At 41.8% G+C, this 9,300-nt stretch overlaps 3 protein-coding genes across 6 annotated transcripts in view; 2 read left to right on the top strand and 1 right to left on the bottom strand.

Annotated features, from left to right (window-relative positions):
- Positions 1–1,027: 1,027 nt before the first annotated feature.
- LOC107571121 (zinc finger protein 525-like) lies at positions 1,028–2,703 on the bottom strand. Its single transcript, XM_016257397.1, has 3 exons — positions 2,695–2,703; positions 2,529–2,628; positions 1,028–2,059 (listed from the first exon to the last, which is right to left on the bottom strand). Exons 1-3 carry the CDS (start codon positions 2,701–2,703, stop codon positions 1,047–1,049), a joined length of 1,122 nt encoding a protein of 373 aa, XP_016112883.1. The 3' UTR covers positions 1,028–1,046.
- Positions 2,704–5,461: 2,758 nt separating this feature from the next.
- On the top strand, positions 5,462–8,364 carry LOC107571128 (zinc finger protein 501-like). Of its 4 annotated transcripts, none has more exons than XM_016257409.1 (4): positions 5,462–5,543; positions 5,952–6,104; positions 6,222–6,537; positions 6,821–8,364. In XM_016257409.1, the coding sequence occupies exons 2-4, from the start codon at positions 5,952–5,954 to the stop codon at positions 7,831–7,833; spliced, it is 1,482 nt and encodes a 493-aa protein (XP_016112895.1). In that variant the 5' UTR covers positions 5,462–5,543; the 3' UTR covers positions 7,834–8,364. The 4 variants fall into 4 exon arrangements, with proteins under 4 accessions (XP_016112895.1, XP_016112896.1, XP_016112897.1 ...); XM_016257410.1 differs by having other exon boundaries at positions 5,490–5,537; positions 5,951–6,104; XM_016257411.1 differs by lacking the exon at positions 5,462–5,543 and adding an exon at positions 5,568–5,593.
- The window catches only part of LOC107571122 (CD97 antigen-like), a 12,028-nt gene continuing 10,990 nt past the window's right edge, over positions 8,263–9,300 (top strand). Inside the window, exon 1 of the mRNA XM_016257398.1 lies at positions 8,263–8,275. Within this exon, the coding sequence (XP_016112884.1) occupies positions 8,263–8,275 (13 nt within the window). The remainder of the gene's footprint in view (positions 8,276–9,300) is intronic.

The following is a 9,300-nucleotide window of genomic DNA, read 5'->3' on the forward strand; positions in this document are numbered from 1 at the left end:
TCATGGAGGAGTGGAAGAGGACTCCAGTGGCAACCTGTGAAGCTCTGGTGAACTCCATGCCCAAGAGGGTTAAGGCAGTGCTGGAAAATAATGGTGGCCACACAAAATATTGACACTTTGGGCCCAATTTGTACATTTTCACTTAGGGGTGTACTCACTTTTGTGGCCAGCGGTTTAGACATTAATGGCTGTGTGTTGAGTTATTTTGAGGGGACAGCAAATTTACACTGTTATACAAGCTGTACACTCACTACTTTATATTGTAGCAAAGTGTAATTTCTTCAGTGTTGTCACATGAAAAGATATAATAAAATATTTACAAAAATGTGAGGGGTGTACTCACTTCTGTGAGATACTGTATATATATAGTCGCCAGTGGCGACCTCAGCAAAAACTAAACTCGCAAATTAATATTTTTTGTCGCAGTCTGGAGCTTTGTATTGTATTTTATTTTCAATGTGTTTATTGCCAAGTTTACTGTGGCAAAATAGAAGCGCATCCGTAATTCGTGTGAATTTGTAGATTTTCTAGAGCAAAACTGTTTAAAAGTGTGACTGACCAAATCGTCCGGCTCGGTTTGCCCCCCTCGAACTCGAAGACATCTCTAATTTGACAGTTTACCATCTGATCTCACTCAGTGACTCTAGAATAAGTAGGACGGGACGAAGCCATGCAGTGAATGGGGGGAGATAATTTAGCCGGAAATGCAGAAATAATCCGTAGTTTTGTTTTATTTGTAACTCTTTGGTAGATACATTTATAATACACTACTACTACTACTTTTACTACTAAGAAAACTGATCTCTGGGGGCTCTAAAAGTGCGTGGGGCCTTAGAATCGTCTTAACTCCCCCCCCCTTAGCGGTGCCCCTGCTGTCTGATTTAACATAAAATCATTGCTCTACTCTGTCAAACATGACTTTATATACAGCACTTGGATCAATTCACTGCATTCAAATTTCACTGATCCCTACTGGCAGTAAGAGCTGAATGTACAGTTTCAGGATGAGCCGAACAAGTTTTTTCCCCCAGATTGACTGATGAAAGTCACTCTGATGATTCTGGAGCAGTTTGTTCTTTAGCGTGTTTGTTCTGGTGGGTCTGAAAACTACCTAAATAAGCGAATCTCTCGCCGCAGATGGAACAGGAGTAAGGTTTCTCTCCTGTATGAACTCGCTGATGGACCTTAAGGATGTCTGATCGAGCAAACGTCTTGTCACACTGTGAACACTTGAACGGTCTTTCTCCAGTATGAATCCTCTTGTGCTTTTGTAAAGTATCAAATTTACTGAAACTCTTCCCACAAACGCTGCAGTGATACGGTTTTTCTCCAGTGTGAACTCGCTTATGAAGTCCAATATAAACTGGACTAGAAAAGCTCTTCCCGCAGTAGGAGCACAGATACGGTTTCTCACCGGTGTGAATCCTCTCGTGACAAATCAGGAAGGATTTGTGACGGAATCGTTTGTCGCAGTGTTTGCACTGAAACGGTTTCTCACCTGAGTGTATACTTTGGTGTGACTTTAGAGAGCTTGAGTCTGTGTAGGTTTTCCCACATTCACTGCACTGATACGGCCTCTCATTGGTGTGAACACGTACATGTTTCTTCAGATGAGAGCCATGATTGAAGCTCTTCTCACAGTGAGGACACTTGTATGGTCTTTCTCCCGTGTGGATTCGCTTATGAACAACAAGATTTCCTTTGGTGCTGAAATACTTGTCACATTCACTGCAGTGGAAAGACTTTTCACCGTGAGTCTTCAAGTGAACTTTTAGACTAGAATGAATGAAAAAACCCTTCCCACACTGTTCACAGTGAAACTCCTTCTTCCCGCTGTGCTCTTTTGAATGAAGTCTCCTCTCTTCTGCGGTAGTAAAGCTGATGTTGCATCTCCCACAGGTGAAGTCTTTCTGTTCTGTGTGTGTTTTCTCGTGTCTCGCTAAATGACCCTCTGAACTCAGTGTTTTTCCACAGGTGGCGCAGGAGAAACTCTTGACCATCAGCTGATCTTTTGATGTTAAGTATGTTTCTCCGTCAGAAGATGAACAGCCTTCGTCATCTGAAATGAACAAAATGGTTATAAATTCTGGGTTTTAAAATATACTTGAAAAGAGTTTGTGTGAAACTCTGCAAGTTAATTAAATAAACTCATGCATAGACATATTGATATTGATAAAGTGAGTTTGGAAATGCAACATTCACCACTCATTTCACCATATTTATAATGTAATTTTACAGTATAATAGCATTATTGCAATCAAAATGTATTTCTTTCATGATTTTATAATTTAACTATAATTATATCATGACAAAAATAATTGAAATTAGATTTTTGGTCAAACCGTGCAGTCTCTCTTAAAAAAACACATTCTAGATCAAAATCTCCATCAAAATGCCATTATATTCCCAAATATCTCAGAATATCTTAACTCAAACCTGATCAGATCATCAGAGACCAACAGCCAATAAAAACCTGATCCTGCAGAGACTCTGCTGACATTCAAGTGTCATAAAAGGAAGAAACAAACCTGGAGGAATGAAATCTTCATCTTCATCATTCCCATTATTCTCATCATCATCATCTTCCTCATCATCATTAGCACGATATTTTAAGATTTGTACCCATTTCTAAGCATTCTTTAAGAGTGTCCAGGACTGAAAATTAAACAGTGTGCTAATCCACGGCTTTATTACAAATATCATATTTTAAACAAAATCACTAGTATAACAACGGCAAATTTATGGTTACTGTGGCTTTATAACAAGTTAAATTATGATTATTGTAGTAAAACCAGGATTAGGCATCATTTAGGTGAAAATAAATAAATAACCCTGTTGAAAAAAACAGCATATGCTGGTTAGGTATGTTTTGACGCTGGGATGCTGATTTGAGCTGGTTTATGGTCCTTTTGCTGGTTTATGATGGTCCTTTTGCTGGATTATGCTGGTCCTTTGCTGGTTTAAACGGGTCCTTTGCTGGTTTATGCTGGTCCTTTTGCTGGATTATGCTGGTCCTTTGCTGGTTTAAACGGGTCCTTTGCTGGTTTATGCTGGTCCTTTTGCTGGATTATGCTGGTCCTTTGCTGGTTTAAACGGGTCCTTTGCTGGTTTATGCTGGTCCTTTTGCTGGATTATGCTGGTCCTTTGCTGGTTTAAACGGGTCCTTTGCTGGTTTATGCTGGTCCTTTTGCTGGATTATGCTGGTCCTTTGCTGGTTTAAACGGGTCCTTTGCTGGTTTATGCTGGTCCTTTTGCTGGATTATGCTGGTCCTTTGCTGGTTTAAACGGGTCCTTTGCTGGTTTATGCTGGTCCTTTTGCTGGATTATGCTGGTCCTTTGCTGGTTTAAACGGGTCCTTTGCTGGTTTATGCTGGTCCTTTTGCTGGATTATGCTGGTCCTTTGCTGGTTTAAACGGGTCCTTTGCTGGTTTATGCTGGTCCTTTTGCTGGATTATGCTGGTCCTTTGCTGGTTTAAACGGGTCCTTTGCTGGTTTATGCTGGTCCTTTTGCTGGATTATGCTGGTCCTTTGCTGGTTTAAACGGGTCCTTTGCTGGTTTATGCTGGTCCTTTTGCTGGATTATGCTGGTCCTTTGCTGGTTTAAACGGGTCCTTTGCTGGTTTATGCTGGTCCTTTTGCTGGATTATGCTGGTCCTTTGCTGGTTTAAACGGGTCCTTTGCTGGTTTATGCTGGTCCTTTTGCTGGATTATGCTGGTCCTTTGCTGGTTTAAACGGGTCCTTTGCTGGTTTATGCTGGTCCTTTTGCTGGATTATGCTGGTCCTTTGCTGGTTTAAACGGGTCCTTTGCTGGTTTATGCTGGTCCTTTTGCTGGATTATGCTGGTCCTTTGCTGGTTTAAACGGGTCCTTTGCTGGTTTATGCTGGTCCTTTTGCTGGATTATGCTGGTCCTTTGCTGGTTTAAACGGGTCCTTTGCTGGTTTATGCTGGTCCTTTTGCTGGATTATGCTGGTCCTTTGCTGGTTTAAACGGGTCCTTTGCTGGTTTATGCTGGTCCTTTTGCTGGATTATGCTGGTCCTTTGCTGGTTTAAACGGGTCCTTTGCTGGTTTATGCTGGTCCTTTTGCTGGATTATGCTGGTCCTTTGCTGGTTTAAACGGGTCCTTTGCTGGTTTATGCTGGTCCTTTTGCTGGATTATGCTGGTCCTTTGCTGGTTTAAACGGGTCCTTTGCTGGTTTATGCTGGTCCTTTTGCTGGATTATGCTGGTCCTTTGCTGGTTTAAACGGGTCCTTTGCTGGTTTATGCTGGTCCTTTTGCTGGATTATGCTGGTCCTTTGCTGGTTTAAACGGGTCCTTTGCTGGTTTATGCTGGTCCTTTTGCTGGATTATGCTGGTCCTTTGCTGGTTTAAACGGGTCCTTTGCTGGTTTATGCTGGTCCTTTTGCTGGATTATGCTGGTCCTTTGCTGGTTTAAACGGGTCCTTTGCTGGTTTATGCTGGTCCTTTTGCTGGATTATGCTGGTCCTTTGCTGGTTTAAACGGGTCCTTTGCTGGTTTATGCTGGTCCTTTTGCTGGATTATGCTGGTCCTTTGCTGGTTTAAACGGGTCCTTTGCTGGTTTATGCTGGTCCTTTTGCTGGATTATGCTGGTCCTTTGCTGGTTTAAACGGGTCCTTTGCTGGTTTATGCTGGTCCTTTTGCTGGATTATGCTGGTCCTTTGCTGGTTTAAACGGGTCCTTTGCTGGTTTATGCTGGTCCTTTTGCTGGATTATGCTGGTCCTTTGCTGGTTTAAGCTGGTCCTTTGCTGGTTTAAACTGGTCCTTTTGCTGGATTATGCTGGTTTATGCTGGTCCTTTTGCTGGTCTAAGCTGGTCCTTTGCTGGTTTATGCTGGTCCTTTTGCTGGTTTAAACTGGTCCTTTTGCTGGTTTAAGCTGGTCCTTTGCTGGTTTAAACTGGTCCTTTTGCTGGATTATGCTGGTCCTTTGCTGGTTTATGCTGGTCCTTTGCCAGCACATGTCTAGCATAAACCAGCAAAGGACCAGCTTAAACCAGCATAAACCAGCAAAATCCAGCAAAGGACCATTTTAAACCAGCATCAAAACATACCTAACCAGCATATGCTGTTTTTTTCAACAGGGAAGGTAATTACACTAAAGACAGAAAAACAACATGCACATACACAAATAAACGCAAAAAATCAAGTAAAACACATTAAAAGCACACCAGAGTGCTCCAACCTTCTTTCTTCGGTGGTTTTACCGGTGGACTAGTGATCGTCACAGCGCCTCCTACAGGACGAGCGATGGAGTGAGAAAATAACAAGCGGTCAAAGTCGTCTTTCTCTCATTCAAAAATACCATTCAGTTACAGTGGCGAATTCTCACTAGTTAGTTTCTTCAAAACTAGGAGCAAGATCATATGTATAGGTTTAATGAGGTATGATCTTATTTCTTAATCAGATGTCTGTAGAGCCGTGTCTCGCTCCAGCACAGACGGAGGCGCTATGAGGCTCTTCAGAGAGAGTAAACAAACCACAGAACGACCGAAAGCAGAGCTTGCAGTGTGAACCCTCGACCGGTGCGTGTTTTTAGTGCGTTTTACGACATTTACCAGAGTTGTGTTTATTTGTATGTTCGATTTATATTCTTGATCTCTCTATGGGATCATTGATTTCGTCTGTGTATTGTTTTGATTATGTAAATTAAGCTATTTCCCCCTTTTTGTGTCGAACGCTACACGAGTTTATTAAATGCTTTCACAGAATATTAAAGCGTTCAATGAAGATTACGCATCATGCAATGTTTCTGCTTAACGCTAGCTCAAAAATCAAACTAAACATAAACGCCTAAACACATTTCTGAACGCTCTCCAACATAATAGACCAGTTCTGCTCTCGTTGATAACCGTGAACAATCATTCTGAGGTTAATTCAGTGTCAGTTCATTATAAATGCATCTTTAATAATCCTGCTGTGTGTGTGTTCAGATGCTGAGCATGAAAGCGCAGGTGGATGTGGTCTGCTGTAAATCAGTAGGAACTGATCTGTCCATGCTGGATATTGAGTATTTCATCACAGAAATCTGTCAGCTGAAGAAAGAGGTGGCTTCACTGGAGGCAAAGCTGAGAGAAAGAGGAGAGGTTTGAACAGATCATCATTTCATCTTTCACGTCAATAACTTCTAATCGAGTTCCCAAAGTCAACTCACGATTACAGTGTCAGATTCAGCTGATATATCTTGTTTTCTTCACTCTCAGGATCCAGTCTGGAGTGTCCGAGATCAGCCCACAGAGCAACTCTCTGATCGTAGGTCCAGAAACACACAGGACTCAGAGCTCAGCCTTAGTTTGCTCTGTTATACTGACGCTCAGGAGAGCGTGTGTGACAGTCGTGGATCCGTTGACCACAACTCCACAGAGTCTCTGGCGTCTGACTGTAACGCTGGAGAACTGCAGACGCCGATGAAGATGTGCTCCGTCAAACTGGTGGACTGCAGGACTTCGAAGGAGACGAGAGAAGAAACCACTGCGGAGAAAGTACAAAGTGACGATGATGATGACTTTAATCCCTCGGGTATGTTTCTTCCTAACTGGTGCATCAACAAATGGTTTTACATGGTTTACAGTTCATTTAAAGTTTCTTCAAGCTTAAGTTGGCAGGTCCACATGGTTTTTGGCTTGTACGTACAATGTTACCTGTAGGAACACTCCATGACATGGTGAGGTTTATGGAGATGTTTGGGAGTGATCATGTTATACACAGAAATATATTTTCAGAATTTATATTTGCTTTCATGTTTTGTGTGTTGGGGACATGCAAGTCAAAGTTAATAGAAATCTTACTTTGTTCCTCTCAGGTGAAAACGCCAGTTCGTCTTTTGATGTAGAAATGGCCTCAACATCCAAAGAGCAGCCGACGGCCAAGAGCTTCTCCTGCGTCACCTGTGGGAAAACATTCCGCAAGCAGGGAAATTTAGCGAGGCATGAGAGAAAACACACAGAACCGAAAGACTACATGTGTAAGAGATGCAACATCAGCTTTCCTACCTTAAAAGAAAGAAGACTTCATTCAAAAGAGCACAGGGTGAAGAAGGAGTTTCGCTGTGAACAGTGCGGGAAGGTTGCCTTCTCTTCTGGTAATTTGAAAATTCACATGAAGACGCACACTGGCGAAAAGCCTTTCCACTGCAGCGAGTGCGACAAGTACTTCAGCACCAAACAATCTCTTCTTGTTCATAAGCGAATCCACACGGGGGAAAAGCCGTACAAGTGCCCTCACTGTGAGAAGAGATTCAGAGATGGGTCCCATTTCAAGACACACATGCGTTCGCACGCCAGCGAGAGGCCTTACCAGTGCAGCGAATGTGGGAAAACCTTTAAGCAGCCCATTTGTCTAATATCACACCAAAAAATCCACTCTGAGAAACTACACCAGTGCACACACTGTGACAAACGCTTCCGTCAGATCTCTCAGCTGAAACGCCACGAGAGAATGCACTCTGGAGAGAGACCGTATCTGTGCTCCCACTGCGGGAAGAGCTTTTCCGATCCAGCTCATTTCAGAGTCCATCAGAGAATTCACACGGGAGAAAAACCGTACCAATGTAGTGTTTGCGGGAAGAGTTTCCGTCAACACACTAACCTACTGAAGCACCAGAGGATTCATAGCGGAGAACGACCGTTCAAGTGTTCTCACTGCGACAAGACGTTTGCTCGATCAGACGTCCTGAAGATCCATGAGCGAGTTCATACAGGAGAGAAACCTTACTCCTGCTCCATCTGCGGCGAGAGATTCGCTTATTTAGGGGGTTTTCAGACCCACCAGAACAAACACGCTAAAGAACAAACTGCTCCAGAATCATCTGAGTGACTTTCATCAGTCAGTCTCTGGAAACAGGACTCATTTAGCTTATCCTGAAACTGTATATTGAGTTTTTAATGCCAGTAGGAGACAGTCACATTGAGCTTTCATGTGAATTGGGAGTAGAGATGGACTGAATGTTGAATGCTGTGATTTTAGTCGTGTTTGGCAAAGCAGGACAATGATGCTGTAACTACACCATTCTGCGGGCAAAAAGCACCTATTCAAATGTAGTTATATATTTTCACTTTTTTTTTTTCTCTGAGCAACTTTTAAATCTTTTAAATAATTTAATGATATTATAGCAGATGTTTGCCGGGGGGGGACGTACAATAGCCGAGCAGCTGCTATTGAGATATATGGGACTACTAATGGATAGCTTTCTGCAAGTGTATTAGACCGCCTTGATATGCACTAAGAAAGAAATTGTGAGAAACAATGGAAATCATTGGTAAATGTAATAAATTGCATGTGATAATGTGTTAACTTGGACATTCTGAACATATATTGTTTTGGAAACGGCACACTCAAGCCCTGGAACAAAGGTAATAATGTTTTATTATTATTATTATTTTAACCAGAATCAAGCAAATATGAGTCTGTTAAATGGGTATAGAATCACATAATTAAGCTTTATATTCTACACCAGGGATCCTCAAATCTGGCTCGCGAGATCCACTTTCCTACAGAGTTTAGCTCTAACCCTAGTCAAACACACCTGAGCATGCTAATCAATGTCTTCAGGCTCACTAGAAAATCACAGGTATAGGTGAGCTTGATCAGGGTTGGAGCTAAACCAGATTTGAGGATCCCTGTTACACACACACACACACACACACACACACACACTGTGTAGAGGAAGGTTGGATTCATAGTTAAATAGCAATTTTGCATTTAATGTTTTGCAATGCTAATTTCATTTACTCTTTATTGGATGGAACAAACATACAAAACAAAAGGGATGTACTTTTTATTTAATAATTTAATAGTCGTGCTGGTTATTATTTTTTAGATTAAAGGGGTCATATGATGCTTTTTTAAAGATCATTATTTTGTGTATTTGGTGTAACAGAATATGTTGACATGCTTTAATGTTCAAAAAACACATTATTTTTCAAATACTGTACAAACTATTCAAAAGAGAATATGAATCCGCAAGCCGATTAAAATTAATAACCGTTAACTTTTAAATATTGAGAACCCGCGAAATCTGTAAAGGAATGTAGAGCGCGTGCGGATGAAAAGTGCAGGGGCCGAGAGCAAAAGCATGTTGCATTCTATGTATGTTTTTTCCCCCACCCCTGTTGAAAAAAACAGCATATGCTGGTTAGGTATGTTTTGACGCAGGACCCCAGCATAAACCAGCAAAGGACCAGCAAAAGGACCCCAGCATAAACTAGCAAAAGGACCAGCTTAAACCAGGACCAGTTTAAACCAGCAGAGGACCAGCATAAACCAGCAAAGGACCAGCTTAAA

The sequence above is a fragment of the Sinocyclocheilus grahami genome, unplaced genomic scaffold, assembly GCF_001515645.1.
Source record: "Sinocyclocheilus grahami isolate Dianchi unplaced genomic scaffold, SAMN03320097.WGS_v1.1 scaffold1551.1, whole genome shotgun sequence".
NCBI lineage: Eukaryota > Metazoa > Chordata > Actinopteri > Cypriniformes > Cyprinidae > Sinocyclocheilus > Sinocyclocheilus grahami.

Bases quoted from the DNA above. Each gene is read 5' to 3' on its own strand.
- LOC107571121 (XM_016257397.1), bottom strand. The intron at 2,060-2,528 runs GTTTGTTTCTTC...TGTTCATTTCAG, and splicing joins TGAAGATTTCATTCCTCCAG to ATGACGAAGGCTGTTCATCT.
- LOC107571128 (XM_016257408.1), top strand. From the start codon at position 5,624: ATGGGATCATTGATTTCGTCTGTGTATTGTTTTGATTAT. The intron at 5,663-5,951 runs GTAAATTAAGCT...GTGTGTGTTCAG, and splicing joins CTGTGTATTGTTTTGATTAT to ATGCTGAGCATGAAAGCGCA. The intron at 6,538-6,820 runs GTATGTTTCTTC...TGTTCCTCTCAG, and splicing joins TGATGACTTTAATCCCTCGG to GTGAAAACGCCAGTTCGTCT.